General features: G+C 35.5%; 1 protein-coding gene across 2 annotated transcripts in view; it reads right to left on the bottom strand.

Annotated features, from left to right (window-relative positions):
* The window catches only part of CDK13 (cyclin dependent kinase 13), a gene marked incomplete at its 5' end in the record, with an annotated part of 108,644 nt that overhangs the window by 57,307 nt on the left and 24,163 nt on the right, over positions 1–27,174 (bottom strand). For both annotated transcript variants that reach the window (XM_079711397.1, XM_079711398.1), the window contains 4 exons: positions 11,412–11,582; positions 13,659–13,798; positions 15,189–15,359; positions 20,987–21,649. In XM_079711397.1, coding sequence (XP_079567523.1) covers positions 11,412–11,582; positions 13,659–13,798; positions 15,189–15,359; positions 20,987–21,649 — 1,145 coding nt within the window. The remainder of the gene's footprint in view (positions 1–11,411; positions 11,583–13,658; positions 13,799–15,188; positions 15,360–20,986; positions 21,650–27,174) is intronic.

Below are 27,174 nucleotides of genomic sequence, written 5' to 3'. Positions count from 1 at the left end.
GATAGTTTTTATGTAAATCACTCAAAAGATGAACATTTGTACTAGGTAAAAAAAAAAAAAAAACATTTAAAATCAATTAAGAAAAACACTGATACTCTAATTTAAAAATGGGCAGAGGACACAAAAGGTAATATATGGATAAAGAAATATAAATGGCCTCTACACAGAAAACTGTTCAGTCAACCTGCATAGTAATAAAAATAATTACTAAAAAGATTGAATACTATTTTTACTTATCAGATTGCCAAAGATCAAATAAAATCACTATAAACATTGGTCAAAACACACTATTTTTTTTTTGGAAAAAAGTGCAAATTAATATTTTGGTTCCTCTGCATAGTATTTAAGGTCAAACATCATTTTTGGTCCTAACCTACCTTTCCAGCCTCATCTTCTATAAAAGACCCTGTCCCTCCCCACAATACTTACCCCTCTCAATTTATATAGTATTTTTATCAAAATTCTTGGGAGCTAGTTGGGGTTTTCTTGTCATAAGTAACATCTTTAATGTATTCATAGTCATCCAACCATCACCACAACGAATTTTTGAAAATTTTCATCACCTCAAAAAAACTTCATACCCAATTAGCAGTCACTCTCAAGTTCCAAGCCCCTCCCCAAGTCTCCTGCAACCACCAATCTATTTTATATCTCTCTCGATTTGCCTATTCTGGACATCTTATATAAACAGAATCATACAATACATCATATTTTGTAACTGGCTTCTTTCACTTGGCATAATATTTTTAAGGTTCATCCATGTTGCAGCATATATCAATATTTCCTTCTCATTTTTAAAACTCATGGTAAAATAAAAATAAAATCTACCATCTTAACTATGTTTAAATGTACAGTTTAGTGGCGTTAAGCTTATTTACACTGTTGTGCAACCATCACCACCATCTATTTCCAGAATTCATCTTGCAAAAATGAAATTCTGCAACCATTAAACAATAAATACTTCCCCATTCTCACCTCCCTCCCTGGTAACCACCATTCAACTTTCTGTTTCTATGAATCTGACTACCTCAGGTACCTCATAGAAGTGAAATCACACAATATTGGTCCTTTTGTGACTGGCTTATTTCACTTAGCATAATGTCCTCAAGGTTCATCCATGTTGTAGCATATGTCAGAATCCTCTCCTTTTCTAAGACTGAATAATACTTTATTACATATAAATATTTTGCTTATCAATACATGAATACAAGGACACTTGGGTTGCTTTCCCCTTTTGGGTACTGTGAATAATGTTGCTATAAGCATGGGGTACAAAATCTCTTGAAGATGCTGCTTTCAATTCTTTTGAGTATAAACCCAAAGGTGGAAATGCTGGATCATATGGTATTGTAATTCTATTTTTAATTTTTTGAGGAATCACCGTTATCATTTTCCATAGCAGCTTTACTGTTGCAGATTCCCACTGGCAAAGAACAAGGGTTCCAATTTCTCCACATCTTGTCACTTGTTATTTTTTGTTGTTTTTATTTTTACTTTTGTGATAATAGCCTAAATTTTTTTTTTTTGCATGGGGCTGCATTGGGTCTTCGTTGTTGCACATGGGTTTTGTCTACTTGCAGTGAGCAGGGGCTACTCTTCGTTGCAGTGTGCAGGCTTCTCACTGTGGTGGCTTCTCTTGTTGCGGAGTACAGGTTTCAGTACTTGTGGCATGCGGGCTTCAGTAGTTGTGGCTCACGAGCTCTAGAGCACAGGCTCAGTAGTTATGGCACGCAGGCTTAGTTGCTCTGCGGCATGTGGGATCTTCCTGGACCAGAGATCGAACCCGTGTCTGCTGCATTGGCAGGCGGATTCTTAACCACTGCACCACCAGGGAAGCCCAAGATTGTAGTTTAGATCACTGTGATATGGGACTATATGTAAACAAGATTGGCCGTGAGTTGATAATTGTTAAAGGTGGGCAGTGGGTACATGGAGTGTTATTTCATTATACCATTTTTAAATTTATGTATATGTTTGATATTTTACATAATACTTTTAAAATTACATAAAGCAAATAAACCTTTTTCTGCAAAAACCAATGTTGGAATTTTCATAAGAGCTGCACTGAATCTGTAAGATCACTTTGAGTAGTAGTGATACCTTAACACTATTAAGTCTTCTAATCCATAAACACAAATATCTGTAATTTATTGGTATCATTCTTAACTTCTTGGTTTGTAATTTTCAGTGTACAATACTTTCATTTCCTTGATTAACTTATTCCAAAGTATTTTATTCTTTTTGATGCTATTGTAAATGGAATTGTTTTCATTTCTTATTCAGATTTTTCACTGTTAAGAGTATAGAAACGCAACTGATTTTTGCATATTAATTTCGTTTCCTGCTACTTTGCTGAATTCATTTATTAATTCTAACTTTGTGTGTGTGTATGTGAAATCTTTAGGGTTTTTTACACATAAGATCATTCTGTCTATGAACAGACGTAATTTTATTTCTTCCTTTCTAATCTGGGCATCTATTCTTTGTCTTGCTTATTTGCTCTGAGTAGGACTTCCCGCACTACTGTGAACAGAAGCAACAAAAGCAGGTACAGGTATCCCCCATTTCTGAAAAGCTTGCTTTATGCCACTTTGCTTTTATGACAGACCTGCATTAGTATGTTTTCGCTAACCAAAAGAAATCAGAGGAATTTTGCTTTTACAAAAGAAAGGTAAAAAGCAAAAATAGCATTCAGTGTTGATTTTGCAGTGAGCTGTTATAGAGGCAGCATGTACCCTAAGCAGTGAGAGTGGCACTACCAAGCCCCCTCCCTGGCAAGTACACTCAGCATCAAGCCATCATAACTTTGAACTGTGTCTGTGAGCACCTGTGCTTTATTTCAATTTATTTTGTGATTCCATTAGCAAGATGTGTCCTAAGGTAATTGCTTCTTCCCTTTATGCCATTTGAGCTTACAAAGGGTTTCACAAGAACACTCTACTTTCGGATAGCTTGGGAAAACTATATCCTTGTCTTCCACCTGACTTTAGAAAAGTTTTTAGTCTTTCACCACTAAGTATGATGTTAGCTGTGGACTTTTCATATATGGCCTTTAATATGTTGATGCAGTTTCCTTCTATTCCTAGTTTGTTGAGTGTTTTTATCATGAAAGTGCGTTAAACTTGGTCAAATGCTTTTTCTGTCTCTATTGAAATCATCATGTAGATTTTTCCTCTTCACTGTAATAAAGTAGTATATTACATTGATTGATTTTCATATATTGAATCATCTTTGCATTCCGAGAATAAATCTCACTTGGTCATAATGTATAATCCTTTTAATACACTGCTGAATTTAGTCTGCTGAATATCCATCAGAAAAATTATTGGTCTATAGATTTCTTGTCTTGTAGTCTTTGCCTAGGTTTGGTACAAGAGTAATGCTGGCCTTATAAAATGAGTTTGAAGTGTTTTGGAATAGTCTGGAGAGGACTGGTGTTAATTCTTCATTAAAAGTTTGGTAGAATTCACCAGTAAGACCATCTGGTACTGGGCTTTTTTTTGTTGGAGATTTTTTATTACAGAGTCATCTCTTTACTGGTCTGTTCAGATTTTCTATTTCTTCATGATTCTTGGTAGGTTGTGTGTTTTTACAAATGTGTCCAGTTCATGTAAGTTATCCAATTTGTTGGTGTAAGTACTTCAATCCTTTTAATGGCAGAATAATATTCAACTGTATGGATATACCAGATTTTGTTTATCTATTCATCAACAGATTGACATTTGGGTTGTTTACACTTTGGGACTACTGTGAATTATCCTGCTACGAACATTGGTATCAAGTTGTTGTGTGGACATGTTTTTATTTCTCTTGGATATATCCTTAAGAGTAGAAGTTCTAGGTCGCATGGTATCTACACATAACATTTTTTTTTTTTTTTTTTTGCGGTACACAGGCCTCTCACCGCTGCGGTCTCTCCCGCTGCGGAGCACAGGCTCCGGACGCGCAGGCCCAGCGGCCATGGCTCACGGACCCAGCCGCTCTGCGGCATGTGGGATCCTCCCGGACCGGGGCACGAACCCGTGTCCCCTGCATCGGCAGGCGGACTCCCAACCACTGTGCCACCAGGGAAGCCCCTACACATAACATTTTGAGGAAATGTCAGGCTGTTTTCCAAAGTAGCTGTAACATTTTACAATCTCACCAGTAATGTATGAGTCTTCCAATCTCTCCACATCTTCCCCAACACTTGTTAATACTTCTCCTTTTTATTATGGCCATCTGACAGTGTGTATAAGATGGTATCTCATTGTGGTTTTGATCTGCATTTCCCTAATGGCTATGATACTGAACATCTTTTCATATGCTTATTGGCCATTTGCATATCTTCTTTGGAGAAATGTCTTTTGAGATCCTTTGCTTACTTCTTAAACAGGCTATCTTTTTTATTATATAGTTGTAAGAATTCTTCATATATTATAGAGACAAGCCCCTTAGATACATGATTTATAAATATTTTCTCCCATTCTGAGTTGTCTTTTCACTTTCCCAATGGTGTCCACCAAAACACAAAAGTTTTAAATTTTGATGAAGTCCAATATATTTTTTTCCTTTAGTTTCTGCTTTTTTTGTCATAACTAAGAAGGCTTTGGAGGGACTTCCCTGGTGGTCCTGTGGTTAAAACGCCACACTCCCAATATAGGGGGCCTGGGTTCAATCCCTGGTCAGGGAACTAGATCCCGCATGCCACACCTAAGAGCCCACATGCTGCAACTAGAAGATCCCACATGCCGCAACTAGGACCCGGCACAGCCAAATAAATAATAAAATTAATAAATAAATATTTTCAAAAAGAAGAAAAAAAAGGCTTTGGCTAATCCAACATCATGAAAATGTACTCCTACATTTTCTTCTAAGAGTTTTGTGATTTTAGCTCTTATATTTAGATCACTGATCCATTTTAGTTAATTACTGTGTATGATGCGAGAAAGGGATCCAATTTCATTCTTTTGCATGTGTATATCCACTTGACCCAGCACTGATTGTTGAAAAGCCTGTTCTTTTCCATTGACTTGTGCTGGTATCGTCATCAAAAATCAACTGACCATAAACATGAGGGTTGGTTTCTAAACCCTCAATTCTATTCCATTCTAGTTTTGTAGTAAGATTTGAGATCACTATGTGTGAGTCCTCCAATTTTGTTTTTCTAAATTTTTTGACAATTTACCTCTTGAATTTTCATATGAATCTTAAGATCAGCTTGTCAGTTTCTGAAAAGAAGCTAGCTGGGATTCTGAGAGAGACTGCATTGAATATGTAGATCAATTTGGGGAGTAGTATGCATCTGATCCATGAACATGTAATGTCTTTCCATTTATTTAGGTCTTCTTTAATTTTTTTTAATGATATTTTGTAGCTTTCAAGGTACAAAGCCTTACATTTTTTTTGTCAATTTACTCCTAGATATTTTATTCTTTTTACTGCTATTATAAATTAAAGTTTTCTTAATTTCACTTTAGATTGTTCACTGCTAGTGTACAGAACTACAACAGATTTAGGTATATTGATTTTGTATCCTGCCACCTTGCTGAACTCATTTATTAGTTCTAAGAGTTTTTTAGTGGATTACATAGAATTCTATATTGTGTGTATGTACACACACACACACACACACACACACACACACAAATTGATTAGAGATAGTTTTACTTCTTCCTTTCCAATTGGTTACCTTTTATTTCATTTTCTTACCTTATTTCTCTGGCAATGTTGAACGGAAGTGGCAAGAGCAGACATCCTTATTTTTCATAGAGGCCCTTTAACAAGTTGAGGCAGTTCCCTTCTATTCCTAGTCTGTTCTATTCCTGCCCTACATTTGAGAGTGTAAACTGGCACAACCCTTCTAGAAAACAACTTGATAATATGTGTTAAGAAATTTCAAAGTTCAAATCCTCTGACCTAATAATCCCATTTCTATAATCAATTTAAGGGAATAATCAGATGTGAATAAAAGTTTTATGCAAAAGGACATTAGAATGGAAGGAAATCTGGTTCCAATGTCTATGGACTCACTGACTGCTAGGATTATATATGCTCATTATACAGGACCTTTATCATTCACTACGTCACTCACTACTTCATTTCTCACCAAACCTATAATTCAGAATTCATTAGGACTTTTTCTAGCAGATAAAGTCCCTTGTTTGGTTAAAGGTATATGAACAGCTACAAATCACTGCTAGAATTTCCCAGTATAACACTTCAATATAGAAAACAGTAGTTGAAATGCCTTGAAAGAACCTAAATATGCAACAATGGAGGAATGAAATATGGTCCATCCAAGTGACATATTATTCCAATAAAAAAGCATGTTATTAATGAAAGAAGCAGAACCTCAGCTTGGGAATAAATAATCATAAATATGAGAGAAGACATATTAGGAAAAATATAGAAAATTTTAATAGTGATAATATCTGGGTCATTTTATTTTCCAAATTTATAACAATAAACATCACTTTTATAATCAAGAAAAGAAAGTCTAATTTTTCTTTCTCCTTCCCTGCCCCACTCAAAAAAAGTTACTAATTCTAGTACTGCTGCACAAAAAGAGGGTATAGGATCTTAAAACTATGCATCCCTGGCCTAGAGCCTTAACTGGAAACTTCACATAAAATATTAGATACAAATAAATTGTACAACTGAGACTAAGTTTTATCTTTTACATGACAAAATGAATAACATAATATAGGCAGCCCTCATATATAAAAAATTTAAACTTACAAGTGACTTTCCATCCTGCCTCAACATGCTGCTGGAGGCCCCACCATCACAGGAAAATTTTATCTTTAATAAAATAACCTGCAAGTTCACTTCTTTTTTAAGGTAGGAAAAAAAAAAAAAAGAAGACACAGTACACAGTTGGTAAGTACAGACTCCTTAACAAAGTTCTCTTCCTTATTTGGTAGATCCCACAGCCTGCATTAAATTTTTTCTCTTTTTTTGAAACTCACCACCTACAACTGAAATTCTGGCAATTACAGATTAACAGAGTTAACAATAAGGGAAAACTTCTGGGCAGAAAAAAGCCTGTCATTCATATATTAGTCTGATTTAGTTCTAGCAAGTACTGATCCACCTGGTTCCCAGAAACTCAGTTGAGTCGGGGACCAGATTTTTTTTTTTTTTACCTTGTATATCTTAAGCACTATTCATTAGAACTTGCTGATTTGATGAAAATGTTCTAGCTGCACTATCCAAAATGCAGTCAGTAGTAATGTATAACTACAGAGCACCTGAAATGTGGCTAATGCAACTAAGGAACTGAACTTTTAATTTTATTTAATTTTAATTAATTTAAATTTAAATAAACATATTGCCTAGTGGCTACTGTATTGGCCAGCCCAAGTCTAGAACTGACACAATAAACATGTATGGAAAGAACGAACAAATCAATCAACAATGCTCTCATCACAAAACCCACAAAATATTAGCAGTTCTATATTATGGGAATGAATTCAGATTTTTAGGAAAATGAGACAGGGAAGATAATTTTGAAGCAAGACTTTGTTTTAAGGGATATGCCAATTTTTCATTGCCTCATAAAACACGTTATGACAATTATGAATTAGAATGGCCTCCTCTCTACTTATCCAAATAGCACCCATCTTTAACTTTCTATCTACTCCACAGAACATTCTCACCTCTGTATTTCATTCATTCATTTATTCAAAATTTAATGATAACCTACTGTGTGCTGCACACTATGAACACAAAGTAGAATAAAACTCAGTCTCTGTCCTCAGGCAGGCACTTCAATAGGAATAAGATATAAAAACATAATGACTAAGTTGAAATAGAAAATATCGTTATAGAACTGTGTATAACCTGGAATGCAAGCATAGGGGAGCACCATGTGAGAATCAAGAGATTACAGAGGAAGTGACACTTAAGACTGCTTCCCTCAACCATATAATGACACTCTGCCATAAGCATTACTATAGAAAACTGTTTTATTGATTTTTAGAAAAATTCCAAATTAAAAGATTACTCAAATTCCCTCATTAAACCAACACTAGTACTGAGAGCATTACAGCTAACTTAATTTGTGCAAAGTAATTTTAATACTGGTTTTCGTTACCCAGGATATTATGTTAATTTTAAGTACCAAAATACTATTTTGTTGTAGTGATACCATTATTTCAGTGTTTGTTTTTCATCTGAATACTAAATATTTACATTTTGATATGGAGATCAATGACTAACGTTTTACTTTATACTGCATATAACTGCAAAACAAAAAGTGTCCTCTACCCAGAGAATTAGAAACTGCATTAAAATTTTTCATTGAATATTATTACATTCATTCAGAAATTATTTTTCTGTAAATTCATAATCCTCAGTGGAAAGGAGAAAATAACAAAGCAAAGCTTCTGTTGCAAAATAATTGTCTAGTTCAAAGACCTTATGAACAGGGAAGTATGAACACAAGACTACTGAAATTAATACAAGTAACTGCATCCCACGTAGAAACTAAAGACCTAGAGGTATAGGAAATGTTTTCTTATACCTCACACTAACAATAAAAAGACTGAGAAACAGACAAAATAGTTCAAAGATTCCCTCAAAGAGAATAAAAAGAAATGGAACTGCTTGAAGATGAAAACATTAGGAATAAAATTTAGAATTAGTTTGTCTGTCTCGCCTGCATTCCCTTGATTATTTCAGAGGAAGCTCCTTCAGCATCTATAGGTTTCTGCACAAAAATATACCCATGGTGAAATCACTTAACCCTGTTTTCTTAAGGCCACTGTGGTGGAAAGTGGGAAGACTGGTCAGGTAAGACCTCACTAATGAATAAAGCAACATTCAGGCAGAGAGCTAGAGAATGAGAAATTTGCCTTTTAAATCGCGCGTGCGTGCGTGCGTGCGTGTGTGTGTGTGTGTGTGTGTGTGTGTTGGGGCTGGAGAGGAGTATGCCCAGTGTAAAGAAAGGCTTCAGGGCAGAGAAGTGCACTGGCATATCTGATGACTCAAACGAGTGATGTGAATGGAGTTTGGTGAGCAATGAGAAAAACTGATTGGGGTTGAGGTTGGAGAAATAAACAGGGATGTGATCACACAGATCAGTAAAACAGAGGTCCAGGGTATGTGGAGGAAAAGCAACTATATTAATTTGGCTATAGAACAAGATTAATGAAAAACAGTATTTGCACACCACCCTCATGCATAAAATCTTAATTTAATTCTTACTACACAGTAAGAGAAATAATGTTTCCCTTTAATGGGTAAAGAAATAACAGGCTCAGAAGGGCTAAAGGCCTTGCTGAAAAGCTAAGTCTCTAATCCCAGACATTCTAACCCAAGTCAAACAGGTAACCTTTCTACTACACAATAAGAAGTAGTGAAAAATAACATGAAAAAGACAAACCCAGTTCAAAGTCAGACTAAGAAATATGGGCTTTATTATGGGAAAACAACTAATGGAAGTTATATCAATTAAAAAGATGATTCTGATGATCTCCACAGGGCATACAGAATACTTTCAAACAGAGGTTCCTTCATAAAAAATGGTTACCATACATAACAACAATCATTTTTCTACTGTGTTCCCCAGAAGAATAAGATGGTGCATGTTTATAGCTGGGGATGGGAGGAGGATAAGCACCATGTTCAGTCAGAACATACCTACTTTTTAATCTGTTTTATGTTAGGTTTAGTTTCAAAAAGAATTCTGCTCTTTGAAAACCACTGACTGTAAGGGAGTCAACCTTAGTTCCAAAATCTTACACTAAAGATCTAAAACCTGCTGGAAGTAGAGCATTTCTTTCACCCTTCAAATACCCTATGTTAACTACTTTAAAAAGCACACTAATTTCTTTTCAGCTTTTTTTTGCTAAAAGCCAACAATATACCACTATAGATTATCAAAAGCAATTTCAGCTTGACATTTTTGCCACCATACTTTTAGAAATAATACATATGCCTACCACAAAGTTTCCTTGTATGTTGAGGCATTATAACATTAAAAATGTAAGGTAAATATATTCTAATACTACTATAAACTGCTTCTAAATCACTAAAAAATAAAGACTAAAAAGTACATATTGAGGCCCCCCCCCAAAAAATATTGCTAGTGAATACTTCATCTGTAATACCAATAAGTATGATGTTACCTAGGTGACTCGAAAACCAGTAAAGTAAAACATGTAAAATAATTCTTCAACTCAACTATTTTAAAATAGTTTGACAATCCAATCAAAAAATGGGGGTTGAGGGCGGGAATGAATTGGGAGATTGGGATTGACATATATACACTAATATGTATAAAATAGATAATTAATAAGAACCTGCTGTATAAAAAAATAAAATTCAAAAACATAAATTAAAAAAATAGTTTGACAGCCCAATCAAAAAATGGGCAGAAGACCTAAACAGACATTTCTCCAAAGAAGACATACAGATGGCCAACAGGCATGTGAAAAGATGCTCAACATCACTAATTATTAGAGAAAAGCAAATCAAAACTACAGTGAGGTACCACCTCACACCAGTTCAAAATGGCCATCATTAAAGACTCTACAAATAACAAATTGCTAGAGAGGGTGTGGAGAAAAGGGAACCCTCCTACACTGTTGGTAGGAATGTATATTGGTGCAGCCACTATGGAAAACAGTATGGAGGCTCCTCAAAAAACTAAAAACTGAAGTTGCCATATGATCCTGCAATCCCACTCCTGGACATATATCCAGACAAAACTATAATTCAAAAAGACACATGCACCCCAGTGTTCACAGAAGCACTATTTACAATAGCCAAGACATGGAAACAACCTAAATGTCCACTAACAGATGAATGCATAAAGAAGATGTGGTACATACATACAATGGAATACTACTCAGCCATAAAAAAGAATGAAATAATTCCATTTGCAGTAACATGGATGGACCTAGAAACTATCATACTAAATAAGTCAGACAAATATCATATGATATCTCTGATATGTGGAATCTAAAATATGACACAAGTGAACTTACCTACAAAACAGAAACAGACTCACAGACATAAAAAATAGACTTGTGGTTGCCAAGGAGGATGGAAGGCAGAGGGAGGGATAGATTGGGAATTTGGGATTAGCAGATGCAAACTATTACAAATATAATGAATAAACAACAAGGTCCTACTTTATAGCACAGGGAACTATATTCAATATCCTGTGATAAACCATAATGGAAAAGAATATGAAAAAGAATATATATACGTAAAACTGAATCACTTCACTGTACAGAAATTAATACAACATTGTAAATCAACTATAGTTCAATAAAATAAATTTTAAAAAATTTTTAATAGAGTTTGATATTAAGGCAATATTTTTAATGTACCTAATAAAAACTCAAATGGTCAATATCAAAATCTATAAGTTAGAAAAATCATGAATACACAGAATTGGTTATGTAAATATGCACACATACCTTTATCCTTCTTAAAATCCAAAGCATCTTCTTTATCGGTCACTATTTCCTTCATATTGATAATACTCTGGTGGGTAAGCTGCCGGAGAATTTTAATTTCTCGAATTGCTGTAATGGGAAAGCCTTCCTTTTCATTATCCAGGCGTACTTTTTTTAAGGCTACCATTTCTCCTATTAGAAAAGTAAATAAAATCAGGTTACCAGCTGACAAAACTAAGTAACATTTTAAATTTTTATTTTATTTTTTAATATTTTTTTTTATTTTTATTTTTTCTTTTCAGCTGCACCAGGTAGTTTGCAGGAATCTTAGTTCCCCGACCACGGATCAAATCCGCGCCCCCTGCAGTAGAAGCGTGGAGTACTAACCACTGGACCAGCAGGGAATTACCTAAATTTTTATTTTAATTCGTAATTTCAGTTCCTACCTCTTGAACTTACAAACCACAAAATATATCTTAGTTTCCAATATACCAAATTACAATGTTTATGGTTCAAAAAGTCTCTGGTTAAATAAATTAAGGGGTATTTATCAAACTATGGAATATTATACAACTGTTAAAAAGGATAAAGTAGGTCTATATGTACTGTTATTTTATACTAAGATATATTAAATGAAAAAAGCTAGATAACGAAGAGTAGATATATTACACTGCCATTTTTTAAAAAGTGAAGAGGGGAGGCTAAATATACCTAATATGCTTATACATGCATAAAACCTCTGTGAACAGATGAGAAAACTCTGGACATTGTGCAGATAAGAAAATATGCTCAGATATATTAACTGTCCAAAGATGCCCAGTTACCCAAGTAGTAAAACTGGGATTCAAAATCTGGTTTAGCTCTCTCAAAACTATGTGCTCTTCCCACAACACTAAATGGCCTAATAACTTACATATGAGTGAGTTTTGTATCAGATAATCTAAATATTGAAACACCCACAAATCCTATTACAAGAAAAAATTCACTGTAATAGAAGTTTGCTCATTCCACGTCTTTGTAGGGGAAAAAAAAGGAATTCTGTACTTACAAATTTTCCAAAGGAAGGACGTTTTTCCTTTTAATCATTAAAAATTACTTGATTTTTTTAATAGAAATCTAAAATGTATGATTCCTTGTTTTATAATTTAATCTCTTTTGATAATGCAGAATCATCATGATAAATATTACTTTATTGCTGCATGCTATAACTGCCTTCAGAGTTTCTATGCATAAGGTAACCTCGCTTATGCTAAGCGCCCTCAAACACCTACGCTATTTTATCTATTCATTTACTTCAACAAGAAATTATAAATAAAGATTAAACACTGACTCTAAGCACTATTTACTAGTAAAATACACGGCGTCTAACAGTTACTTTTTCCTCTGCCCCAAGGCCTTTTAAAACTTTCTCTCAGGGGACTTCCCTGGTGGCCCAGTGGTTAAGAATCTGCCTTCCGGGGCTTCCCTGGTGGCACAGTGGTTAAGAATCCCCCTGCCAATGCAGGGCACATGGGTCCGAGCCCTGCTCCGGGAAGATGCCACATGCCACGGAGCAACTAAGCCCATGCACCACAACTACTGAGCCTACGCTCTAGGACCCGTGAGCCACGACTCCTGAAGCCCGCACGCCTACAGCCCATGCTCCGCAACAAGAGAAGCGACCGCAATGAGAAGCCCGCACACCGCAAGGAAGGGTAGCCCCTCTCACCACAACTAGAGAAAGCCCGCGCGCAGCAACGAAGACCCAATGCAGCCAAAAATAAATAAATAAATAAAATAAATTTATTAAAAACAAAAAAAAAGAAGAAGAATCCGCCTTCCAATTGGGGAACTAAGATCCCACATGCCGTGGGGCAACTGAGCCCGTGTGCCCCAACTACTGAGCCTGCGTGCTCTGGAGCCCACACACCACAACTAGAGACCTCGTGTGCCGCAACTACTGAGCTCACATGCTCTGGAGCCTGCGCGCCACAACCAAAGACAAGCCTGCATGCCACAACAAAGAGCCCACGTGCCGCAACGAAGATCCCAATGCAGCCAAAAAAAAACAAACAAAAAAAACATATATGTATATACACCCCATTACATGTACCCATATCTTACATAAGTGCATATATAAAATGAAACAAAAAACAAGATGAAACAATAGCATGATAAATTCAAATTTAACTTTTTTTTCTGAAAATTCCTCAAGTTATACATTAGAAGAGAAACATGAATTAAGCACATTCCATAGGCCCAAAGATCCAAAGCATTTGGCATTCTTACCAGTGTCTTTATCCCTGGCCTTGTAAACTTGTCCATAGGTACCTTCTCCAATAATTCCGATGATATCAAATTTATCCACGCAGCGTTTTCCCCAGTCAATGTCTTTTTCTTTGATTTCACCATAGCGAGGCCCACATATTCTATCAAATATAGTTCTGAAGTTTTTATATACAATCAAGCAAAGTGAATAAACTGTTTAATACTCAATATCCACCCTCCATACCCAATCTTAAATCATTTATTTCCCCTCACCCTTGCATATTTGTGATCATCCAAGACAGGCAACACTGTGAGGTGGTATTATAAATTAGCATGAAAGTCAAGGTATTTCTCCATACTGACTCTCCTTCTGTAGACTAACACTTACAGTGGGAAAGAGAAGTAATAAAGTTTGTATGAAGGACTTTCAGAAATACAATATAATTTTTCAGCGAGGGGACAAAACCAACACTGGTTCAAAGACTCAAAGTTCTCTAAATAACCTCCAGAGTATTTTTTCATTCATTGACAACGTGTATATATTTATCTGCTTTCAAAAACCAGAAGTTTAATAATGAACATTACCAAAAATCTAACTATAAAGCATATTGACAAATTTAGACTTATGGCTAGATAAAATTATTTTTAAAATGGAAGCACCAGAAAGATTTTCAGTCTAGGAGAGTATAAAAATATTATCAACCCTTAGGAATCTATACTTTAAGTATGTATTATATATAACAAATATTTGATATTCTTCAAAAAGATATGTAATTCTGTAGTATCTTAATATTCTGGCAGGTAAGAGAATTTAAGTAAAGGAATAAAGCTACAGTACTCAAGGAGAGACTACTTTAAAAGTTTTCTAGCTTTCTACTCCACACTAGAAAATCACCTCATATTCTTACACTAGACACTACCTGAAACAGCAATTCTAAAACCAGATCTAACTCAAAGTCTTACTTACACTTTCCCTTGGTTAAGCAGAAGTAAAAAAAAAGGAAGCATCATTCTCCCTCGGTCCTTAACTGATGAACAGGTTTCAAGGGAAAGAGTTATCTCTAGGCACTTACTTGAAGCTAATTTAGGATACAGATTTCAAACCTTCTTCCACTCCACCTCTTGCAAAATCAAGAAGTCATTTAGTTATGGGAGCAAATGGAGCTAAAAGCAAAGGAAAACATAGCAGCTTGCCCATTACTAATTTTGTCTGGGCTCACTGAATGCTGATTTCCACCTTGCCCAATTTCAGTATTTGTTTTTTAAATACCTTAATTATAGAAATTTTCTTCAACATATATCTCAAGAAATTAATACATTACAAACTGAGAGAGAAAATTTAATTTGGTTTTATTAGTCATTTTGAATAAGTACTCAGGCAATTATGAAAAAAATTTTTTCAAAGCTCCAATAAAAGTTATTCATATACTTAAGTTGAAAGAATAAAGACACTTTTTATTATTTTGAATCTTAATTTTGGATTTTATGATTTTATGATGATCCGGAATCATCTCTGGCCAATTTAAGAGCAGGTAGAAAGTAAGCACATACTTAGGCCTCCTTTTACTATGTAACTGTGTTGCTGTTTTCTTTTCCTCTGGACTCTTTGAGAGATCATCTCCTCCTGGTAGCTCAGGGGGCAGTGGTAAATCAGCAAGTAAACATCGTAGTTTCTTTTCTACTTCTTTTTTAACTGCTTTTACTGAAATATTTCCTCGTAAGCTAAAAAGAAAGGAGTCAGACAAATAAAACACAAAAATTTATTTCACTGAGAAATAAAAATGCATTTATATAGCACACAATGGCAAAAGACTAAACTGAGTTTCTTTACTTTCCAGCTAAAATAATATACTATATTCAACTGCAAAAATATAAAATTTGGGGGCAAAAACGATACAGAATTAGATAAACACTAAGGAAATCTGAACAAAGTATGGACTTTAGTTACTAATAATGTATGAATATTGGTTCATTAATTGTAACAAATGTACTATACTAATAATGCTAGATGTTAATAATGAAGAAACTGAATGGAGGGTATATGGGAACCCTCTGTAATATCATTATAACTTTTTTGTAAATCTAAAGCTGTTCTAAAAAATAGTCTACTTTTTAAAAAGATATAGAATTACTATAAAACTGTAAATTAAAACTGAAAGTCAACTAGTCATGCTTTATGGGAAAATTCATTAGTTTTATAATAGCATTTGGTTTGAGTCTGGTAGAGAGACGAAAAGCTATTTTGTTGTAAGAAATAAGTAAACCACATGCTATTATTTATCTGCTCCATTTAAATAACTACAAATAACAAATTTAGCTTCATCCCTTTCCAGAATTAATTTTTCCTGAATTGGACAATGATTCTTTAAAATTTTTTTTAAGGCTCTAGCTTATCAGAATTACAGGTGAAAATTAAGCTCAGTTAGTTTTATACTTTTTTGAATGTATTAAGAGCTCCGATTTTTTAAACTATATCTTAACCTGGTAATTGATTATTTTAAACCTCCCAGACACTACAAAATCTGTTTAACAATAGAACATGTTGAAAGAGAATATTATAATGATAATAAAATTTGGACTTCACATACTTTCATAGCAGTTATGAGTCCCAGAATTAAAAACTTTAGTGAAACTACACTGCTGTGGTCAGAAGCTACTAATGATGTTAACAATATAAATCATTTCATTTTAATTATAACTTCTCCTACTCATGTTGGACTTTAATATTATTGTACAATACAGTCTTTTAATACCATCTGATAAAAACTATTTATCAATAAAATTGTGACTTTTCTTCACAACCCCGTGTTACTAGAAAGTAATCTTTAATAGGGAAAACAAGCTCAAAAGGAAATTGGATTGCAGTTTTATTTTTATAGTAATGGTGTCATATAGCCCACTTTTCAATTTTCATGTCCCTCCATTCAACAAATATTCATTATACACGTCTATGTGCTAGGTATTACATAGGCACTATAGATTAACAACAAAAACAATTCACAAATACATTAAGATACATACAGTTCCTCTCAGAAAGGAGGTTACAGTCTTTTGGAGGACATCAGAAAGCAGCAGGATAAAGTACTGTACAGACTAATTTCCAGAGTACTATGGTACTAAAGGGTAGCTAACTCAGGACTGAAAGACAGTAAAAGCTTCTTTCTAGAAAAGGTACCACTTGAACTCTGTCTGAAAATAATACTATTTAAAATAATTTATTTAGAGAACTGTAGTCTCTAACTTGTAATTAGAACTCAGTCCAAAATTTGCATTTGTCCAAAAATTCAAATCAATGGAGGGGGGGAGGGGAGACTAGAAGTCTTAATTTTACTTATAATTTAACATTTAAAAGACTGCCTATATTCAAATATATCATTATATGAACTACCAAATTCAGCAAGGCTCCCAGACTTAAGAGAAATGAAATATTAGTTTCCAAAAATAACACTATATAATTAAAAACATTATATTTTCACTGAATACCTGCAATAACCAAGTAGGGTATGTGATGAGTTTTTTAAAAGTCTCCATATACTACGGAAACAAAAAACAACAAAATGCTTTAACCAGAAATGTATAAGACCAAGAGAAGAAAATTAAAACATATGGCTGATGAACATAAAACTAGACCAGAATGAATGAAAAGAAATGATGTTTTCATATGGGAAACCGTAATCCTGTAAATCTGTCAGTCTCCAAATTAAGCATTGCATTTAACCAAGTCCCAAACAAAAATCAAGCAAGACAAGCCAAATGATCATAAAATCTGTCTAAGAATAAAGGCAAAAAATGCCAACACTGGGCCCAAGTTCATTTATAGCAGTGCTGAAGTTGAGGCTGAATGGCCGGGTTATTCACTAACCAGTAATTTACTCCATCCCTTTACTTTTACATTACCTGCCTACTCCTATAATAGAAATCTGACTCTGAGAGCCAAAATACTATGCACCTAAAGAAGTTAAAACAAAAAGGTATTGGCAAAGAAATAATAAAACATGTTAATAGAAAAGAGTCCAGAAACACACAGATGTCTATAAGAATTTTTATATATGGCACCACAAATCAGTGAGATAGATTATTCAATAAATGACATTAGCAACAACTGATCTATTAGTCCATGGGGTGATGCAGGACAGCACATAATCAGACCATGTCTTTCTTCTACATATAATAACCAAAAACAAATTTCTGTGAGATGTGAGTTAACTTTTAAAAATGTTTTAAACCTGTAAGTTTTAAAGGAAAAATTATAGATCCAACTACATTCATAACGGCAAACACCCATGTAGCCAAAAACAAAAATAAGTCTCAAAGACAAGCAACAGACTGTGAGAGGCACAGGTCAAGATCCCTAACATAAGCAGTACCTATAAATCAATTAGAAAAAGGATAATAATCTTAAGGAAAAGTCAGTATAAAACATGAACAAGCAATTCACTGAAAAAAAAAGCTAACAAGTGTTTAGAAAGATGCTATATCTCAAAAACCAGAAAAATGCAAAATTAATCATATATTTTAAAGATTTTCAACATTTCAAAATTGGCAATATTTAGTGTTAGTTGAAGCAATTTCATATACTTGGGTGCATAAATTGGTACACAATCTTACTAAGATACAATTTGGCAGTTTCCATCAAATTTTTAAATGTGGATACTTTGACCTCACAACTATCCTATAAAAATTGCTCACATGTACATAAAATATTAATGTATAAGGAGAATTTAATAGCAAACAATTATAAATCTAAGTATCCACTGATCAACAGAATAGTTAATAAGAGAGTGATGCATCCACTTCCATGTATAGGAATATTGAACCTATCTCGACCAACCTGGAAAGATCTACAACACATTAAATTAAAAAAAAAAAAGAAGTGAAGGAATATTATGCATGGTATGATCCAAATTTTTTTTAAAAATGATTTATTAAATGCAAACATATAGTTAACAGTCTACCTTATGATGTTCGGAGAGTAATGGATTCCAGGGCTGGGAGAGAAGCAAAGTTCAAAGTAAGCCTAAAAGATATTGTTTGGCTAGGAAGCAAGGAAGCGCTCAAAAATAAAATGAGTCATATCAAAAGGACAAAGGAGGTAGCATAAAGGAGTTCCCACTGGCCAAATTTCAGACAATCAAACTTGGAGCATCAAAAAGAAGAGTGGCTCAATGTTCACTGCAGCTCTATTTACAAGACAGGACATGGAAGCAACCTAAGTGTCCACTGACAGAGGAACGGATAAAGAAGATGTGGCATGTATATACAATGGAATATTACTGAGCCATAAAAAGAAACGAAACTGAGCTATTTGTAATGGGGTGGATAGACCTAGAGTCTGTCATACAGAGTGAAGTAAGTCAGAAAGAGAAAAACAAATACCATATGCCAACACATATATATGGAATCTAAAAAAAAAAAATGGTTCTGATGAACCTAGGGGCAGGACAGGAATAGAGATGCAGACGTAGAGAATGGACGTGAGGACACGGAGAGGGGGAAGGGTAAGCTGGGACGAAGTGAGAGAGTGGCATGGACATATATACACTACCAAGTGTAAAATAGTTAGCTAGTGGGAAGCAGCCGCATAGCGCAGGGAGATCAGCTCGGTGCTTTGTGACCACCTAGAGGGGTGGGATAGGGAGGGTGCGAGGGCAACACAAGAGGGAGGGGATATGGGGATATATGTATACGTATAGCTGATTCACTTTGTTATAAAGCAGAAACTGACAAACCACTGTAAAGCAATTATACTCCAATAAAGATGTTAAAAATATATATATAATAAAATTATTTTAAAAAAAGAAGAGTGGCTATAAGTGATGTTGAATCAATCTTTGGCCGCATATGTCAGTAGTAGTACTCAGGAGTCTTAAAAAACTTCAATATGCTTGAAACACACAAACACTTTCAAAGCAAAAAGAGCAAAGACACAATAAAAGAGAAAAGACAGAAAAGAAGGTGGGTCAAAAAAATTTTTTAATGGCCAAGTATGAAATGTGCCACCATCTTGTTAAAAACAGATGCACAAAGAATATCCTCCTTAATAAGCAGTCACCTGGGCACATCCTGAGCTCTTAAAAACATCACCACTAAAAATTTACCCCTGAAGCACATATGAAAAATAAAGCAGAGAACAACCAGTCTCACTGGTCCAGAATCACTAGATTCTCAGCAACTGGCTTATTCTCACTAATGAAGTGACTCAATTCTGCATTCATGCCTCTCTGTCCTGGACAGCCCATTGAAGGACTCATCAAAATTACAAATCACTACTGTTATGACCCTTTGGTGTTCCTAGAGAACAGTCAAACCTGCAAATACCACAATTAGAATAGTATAACTGGATAACACCTGATCAAATTGGCTGGGGTCCCTCAGCAACATTTTTGATTGTAGAAAAAAGATGCCTCAGAGGGCATGAAACACAGAAATTATATTCAATACTTTATGTTCTGTTTGTTTTAAATTATAAAATGGTCATAATGCTAGCCAAAGTGAGCACTTGAAAGACCTGCCCACATGGAATTTCTATCCACTTGTTTTCAAATTCTCAGATGTCAGCTAGGAAAACTGACCATATAGTTGCTTTTTAACAAAAAGGGGAAGGGGAGGGGAACAGTTATAATTTCTTCATAAAAATAAGAATGAAAAAGGTTAAGTCAACTGGCAAATATCACACAACAGCATAAAGCTTCTATCCTAGCATACATCTGAGAAACATTCTTAGAACTGCATTTACATTTACTCTTACCTTCATCCTCTTAAAAATGTTTCAAAATAAAGTACAAGCCACACCCCCAACATTCACAGCAGAAATGTGTAAACAATTTAAAGGAAAGCATAAAGCACAAAAGCATAAACACATTTCCGTAATATGTAATTAATCTCTAATTGCAAAACATTAAGTCAACAAAACACTAAAAAGTGATGTATTCATAAAGCCACCTAAAGTAATAAATTTATAAGGCCAATGAAAACACTTAGAATAACCAAGAGACATGCTATTATCAACCAGGACAGACTTTCTCATAAAATGTCCTGTCTCCGGTAGGCAGTATCACCAAGGAATACTCAGCCAAAGAAAATACCAACATTTCTAATTCTCAAACTCAAGCTGAAACATACATTGTATCCCACGACAATGGCAATTTTTACCTGGAATTCTTAGCATAAGCTATAATTTTTTCATCCTACAAGCCATGTGCTTCATTTTAAGTTGTACACAATAAAGACAATTAATTCACTTACTAACAGTCATTATAAAATTTTTTTGGTGGGGGTCAAATAATTTCTCATTTCAAACTTAGATTTTTTTTCTTTAAACAGTCACTGACAAAATTGTTTGCACTTACCTATCAGCATCTTTATCTTCAGGCAGCATGGGAGGCAAAGGTAAGGGTGGTAAGGTAGAGGTCACTAAAGCCACATGTTGTTGCTCCTTCTCCTTGGCTCCTATGCTTGGTGTAAGTGGTTTGGTTTTCTCTTTAAGAGATACTGGCTCCTCCTTTGTAACAGCAGATTTACCCTCCTTTCCAACTACAACTGCTTTCTTGGTGGCTTTATCTACAATCAAATTATTATCCACCTTTGTTACCTGAAGAGGTGGCTTTGTTTTTGCCTTGTCATTTTTTAAAGTTCCACCACTTGAGGGAGAAGGTGCATGCTCAATTTTAAGTTTCTTCACATCCTTCACGTGGTTGGTTTGTGATGCACTGGCACCAGTTTCTGTGTTCCCCTTGGTAGGTGTAGAAGTGTTTGAAGCTTTGGCAGCTTTGGCAGCAGCCTCGGCAGCCTTAGCTGCTTCTGCAGCTTTCGCTGCCTCTGCAGCTCGTGCTGCCTCTGCAGCTCGTGCTTTTTTATTCTTGTTCAATTCAGCTGCCAGGCTACTCTTCAGAGTTAGTGTGCTAGGAGAAATGCTAGAATGACGACTTCTGGATCTAGACAATCTGTGCCTGCTACGAGATCTTGAATGCCTAGATGAATATGGGCTTCTGCTTCGGGATTTGGCAGACCGTCTGGTGGAAGATAATTAAGGTTTAGTCAGTAACTCAGAAAAGTTCAGTTTGAAGTGTACAAAAACTTGAGCCTGTGAAATGAAATAGAAATTACTTAATTTCAAAATCATAATATAGTTTTTGTGAGAGAATTTTTAAAAAGCAGAAAGTGCTTTTAAGTAGAATATTAACTGCTGGTTATACTTTTCCTGACAATAGACTCAATGCTTGATCTCAGTCTGGCCTACAAATGCTCAAAGATGAGGCTGGATGAAAGTAGATCTCTATGAACAGAAATACTGTAAGAATTAAGAGGAAAAACTATGACAAGGCACTACTACTGCTGTCTCAAGAAAACAGAAGCAGTCAACAAGGACAACACCAATGACAGAAGTAGCAGGGTGAAGTCTGACCAAACTTTTACCAGGGAGACAATTTCTACAACTCAAACGCCCCCCATGCATAAGTTCAGGAGTAAGCAGTGTTCCGTCTACACCAAGGGTGAAAAAAACGAAACCTGTCATTAGGCAGTAAGAAAAAGTCTAAATCTTGGGAACTATCTAACAATGACTGTTCATTTCACTTCTCCAAAATCGCTGGAAAACACAAAAATTAACATATATTCAAAAGTATGGTGGCAACCAAAGTGTCTATGAAACAAATGCAGCACAGCACCAAGAGAAATGAAGCTGAGCTTTTCAAATCCACACCTTATCAAAACTTTTAAAAAATATAAGACCAAGGCACTATTAGAGTACTTTGACATATTTGATATGGCTCACTTAATGCTCACATCAACCCCAGTAAAGGATCTGCAGTTTGTAGATAAAACTTGAATCTAAAATACTACCTGAAGTCAAATCCCAATCTCGTCAGTAGCTGTACTGGTTATTATCTTACTGCCACTACCCCATCCCTCCAATACTCTTCTGCCCTACCCTGTGCCCAAAGGAGGCTGACCTCAACAGATGCATCTTCTGGGTTCCAGTGCTATCCATCACTGGCAGATCAGAAGGCAGCGAAAAGCTGGATTATTTCTTTCCAGCTCCCTCCTTCCTACTGGTCACATTTTGTGGCAGAAGCTCTGGCCCTCTACCACCTTGGCTCCTGTCAGGCACCACCTTCTCCACAGCTCTCACCAGGCTCTAATAACACTATATTTTCCTTGCCCCTTCGAGCTTCCCTCTGTAACTAACGAAAACATCCCTTGCCAGTTTTCTCAATCCACCTCTATCTCTGTAGTCCTCCATTAAAGTTTCTTAAACCATCTGAGTTGGATTCTGTTACCTTCTAGAACCTAACTGTATGCCAGATCTTAAACCCAGATCTTTTGATTCTAAAGTAGGCAGAGTCACATTCAACACATTAACACACTACCATGGAGATAGTTCTTATTGAAATTTTGTATGGGGATGTGGTAAATGAAGCAAAGAGATTCCTAAGAACCCATAATTAAAAGTGGGAAGAGAAAAGGAAGAACTAGAAATTTTTGTTTATATTTGGCATTAATATATTATGTAATATATACATATATATTATCCAATACATTTCACAATTCTAGTATGAAGAAAAACTGATGGTTAGATTTAGGATAAACTCAAATACAAATTCAACTTCTCCCTCATTCTTTCAGAAATATTTCAAAATGTACGTAGGGCCAATTAGTGTTCAGCACTGAGCTAGTGTTTCAAACCCCATACTTTACATAAAGTATTTATGTAACATTATTTTAGGTTAACAGGAACACTGGTTTAGTAAACTATTTTTTTTTTTTTTTTTTTTTTTTTTTTTTGCAGTACGCGGGCCTCTCACGTTGCGGAGCACAGGCTCCAGACCCGCAGGCTCAAAGGCCATGGCTCACGGGCCCAGCCGCTCTGCAGCACGTGGGATCTTCCTGGACCGGGGCACGAACCCGTGTCCCCTGCATTGGCAGGCGGATTCTCAACCACTGTGCCACCAGGGGAGCCCCTAGTAAACATTTTAATCTAACGCTTAACATTAAATATTCATATACATCAATCATTAAAATCATCAATGAGCTTACAACTATTCATGGAAATGAGAGGAAATGTTTAGCTAAATATAAAGTAATAAGTTGGTTATAAAATATCTTGGATAACTTTAATATAGGAACAAAAAGTGTCGTAATATGAAACACTTGGCCACACTTTTAATTTCCTTTGCCTTCAGAATCCTGGACCTCAAAATAAGTCTGCTATGTCAAGTTTCTATCCCCTGATCAGGTAATAATGAGAAGTAGAAAGGTACATAGCATGAGAAAGCAAAGAGACTGTTGTCTCATCAGAGGTAACAGCACAGAACTTTTCTTAAATTAACTTTCCCACACTAGCAAGATTCTGGTCATCAGCTTCATACAAACACAGAAATTATATTTAACTAAGAAATTTATAATCAGTAAACTTTACTTAAGAAAACAGATACAAAGATAAAATCCCAACACAATTAACTCCTCTGGCCTATTAAATTCTTATTCTCTTCTGCACAGAATCTAGATAAGGAAGTTATCAGTAAAGACAAAAATTTTTGACCTATAAAATACATATTTCAGAAATGACATTTTTATGGTCTTTGACCCCTAAACCAACTGAAATTCTTCTAGACACACACTCCATTCTTCTCCAATTTTTCTATTTCTCTTCAGAAGTTCCTTAACTTTTCAAATTTCCTGCCCTAGTAAACTTGTATTCTCTCAGGTATTACATATTTGCTAATCAATTTCAATTACATATTTACTATTTATAACAAACATATTTTGGGGATCTAAAATTAAATAAAAACACAAAACTCAAGTTTAGGTTATTTTTACTAATGATCTAACACTTCAGCCATACAAAGTTATGAGAGTAAGAGAGAAGTGGATCTCTAAGACTACATAATGAATTATGTCATGTCTTATAAAAAGAACTTAAATGGATAGGAGATAGCACATCCTTGTTTTATAGGTAAGATTTTTCTTCTTTTTAAAAATGTTTTTTCTAATATTTCTGTGCTGTAAAATTTACAGTGACCATATATTAGCTGTTTCTTGTTTGTTTTTAATGTTTTTAAGACGTTACAGAATCACGGGGCTTCCCTGGTGGCGCAGTGGTTAAGAATCTGCCTGCCAATGCAGGGGACACAGGTTCAAGCCCTGGCCCGGGAAGATCCCACATGCTGCGGAGCAACTAAGCCCATGCGCCACAACTACTGAGCCTGCACTCTAGAGCCCGCGAGCCACAACTACTGCAGCTGCATGCCACAACTACTGAAGCCCACATGCCTAGAGCCCGTGTTCCACAACAAGAGAAGCCACCACAATGAGAAGCCTGCACACCGCAATGAAGAGTAGCTCCCACTTGCCACAACTAGAGAAAGCCCGTGCACAGCAACAAAGACCCAACACAGCCATAAATAAATAAATTTTTTAATTAAAAAAAAAGAAGTTACAGAATCTTTTTAGAAGCTTTCCCAAACTCATACAACTCAAATCAGAACCAGGGGGCTTCCCTGGTGGCACAGTGGTTAAGAATCCGCCTGCCAATGAAGGAGACACAGGTTCGAGCCCTGGTCCAGGAATATTCCACATGCCACAGAGCACCTAAGCCCGTGTGCCACAACTACCGAGCCCGCGTGCCACAACTACTGAAGCCGGCACACCTAGAGCCCATGCTCTACAACAAGAAAAGCCACCACAATGAGAAGCCTGCGCAGCGCAACGAAGAGTAGCCCCCGCTCGCCGCAACTAGAGAAAGCCCGCGCGCAGCAATGAAAACCCAATGCAGCCAAATATAAATAATAGATAAATTTATTTTTAAAAAAAAAAAGCAGAACCAGGATAAAAAGCCAGTATCTAAAACCCAACTGGTTAGTGCTCACTGTTAATTTGGTTAGTGTTCCTTAGAGAGAGAGCATGGTGTACTGTTCACTGGACTCCATCACACAATCTCTCCAAGAGCCCAGATCTTCTGCAATTGTGCCTAATAAGCAAACACTGATTCTTAAAATTTTTACTATAATAATATTCAATCCCTCATTATATAAAATAATATGTAACAGCAGTATCCAATAGAACTTTCTGGGATGGTGGAAACGTTCAATACATGTGATGTCCCCTATGGTAGTCACTATTCACAATATTTTTTAGCCTAATTTTTCTACCCTGCTTATTTCACATGCTAATAGTAGCTATGTCCATTCAAACACTTGTTGCTAAGCCCCCCATAAAGGTATGAAAGTGCTTCCCATGCAAGGATGGTTCAACATACACAAATCAATAAATGTGATATACCACATTAATAAAATGAAGGATAAAAATCATATGAGTATCTCAACAGATGCAGAAAAAGCATCTGATAAAATTCAACATCCTTTCACTATAAAAACAAAACATACGGTTACTAGAGGGGAAAGCGGGGGAGGGATACACTGGGAGGTTGGGGTTGACACATACACACTAATACATATAAAGCAGGTAACTGGGGCTTCCCTGGTGGCGCAGTGGTTGAGAGTCCGCCTGCCGATGCAGGGGACATGGGTTCGTGCCCCGGTCCGGGAAGATCCCACATGCCCCAGAGCGGCTGGGCCTGTGAGCCATGGCCGCTGAGCCTGCGCGTCCAGAGCCTGTGCTGCGCAACGGGAGAGGCCACAACAGTGAGAGGCCCGCGTACCGCAAAAAAAAAAAAAAAAAAAAAAAAAAAAAAAAAAAAAAAAAAAAAAGCAGGTAACTGATAAGGACCTGCTGTACAGCACAGGGAGCTCTACTCAACACTCTGTAATGACCTACGTGGGAAAAGAATCTAAAAAACAGTAGATAGATGTGTACGTATAACTGGTTCACTTTGCTGTACACCTGAAACTAACACAACACTGTAAATCAACTATACTCCAATAAAAAAAATTTTAATAAAATAAAATAAATAAAAATAAAAACTAAACAGATTGGGCACAGAAGGAACACACCTCAGCACAATACACGCTATACATGACAAGCCCACAGCTAATATTATACTCAACAGTGAAAAACTGAAAACTTTTCTCTAAGATCAGGAATAAGATAATGATGCCCACTCTTGCAACTTTTATCCAACACAGTACTGGAAGCCCTAGCCAGAGCAATTAGGCAAGAAAAAGAAATAAAAGGTATCAAAATCAGAAAGTAAAAAGGAAAATGTTCTTTGTTTGCAGATGACATGAACTTACAGACAGAAAACCCTTTAAAGACTCCACCAAACACCTGTTAGAATAAACAATTTCAGTAAAGTTACAGGATACAAAATCAGTATAAAAAATCAGTTGTGTTTCTATACACTAATGACAAACTATTGGAAAGAAAACGTAAGAAAACAATCCCATTTATAACAGTATCAAAAAGAATAAAGTACTTCGGAATAAATTTAACCAAAGAGGTGAAAGAAATTGAAAAAGAAATATAAGGAAAAATATTCCATGCTCATGGACTGGAAGAATTATTAAAATGTCCATACTACCCAAAGTAATCTACAAATTCAATGGAATCCCTATCAAAATTCCAATGGCATTTTTCATAA

Source organism: Hyperoodon ampullatus, assembly GCF_949752795.1.
Source record: "Hyperoodon ampullatus genome assembly, chromosome: 9".
NCBI classification, from domain to species: domain Eukaryota; kingdom Metazoa; phylum Chordata; class Mammalia; order Artiodactyla; family Ziphiidae; genus Hyperoodon; species Hyperoodon ampullatus.
The sequence above is the reverse complement of the archived record's forward strand: the minus strand, read 5'-3'. Positions and strand labels throughout refer to the sequence as shown.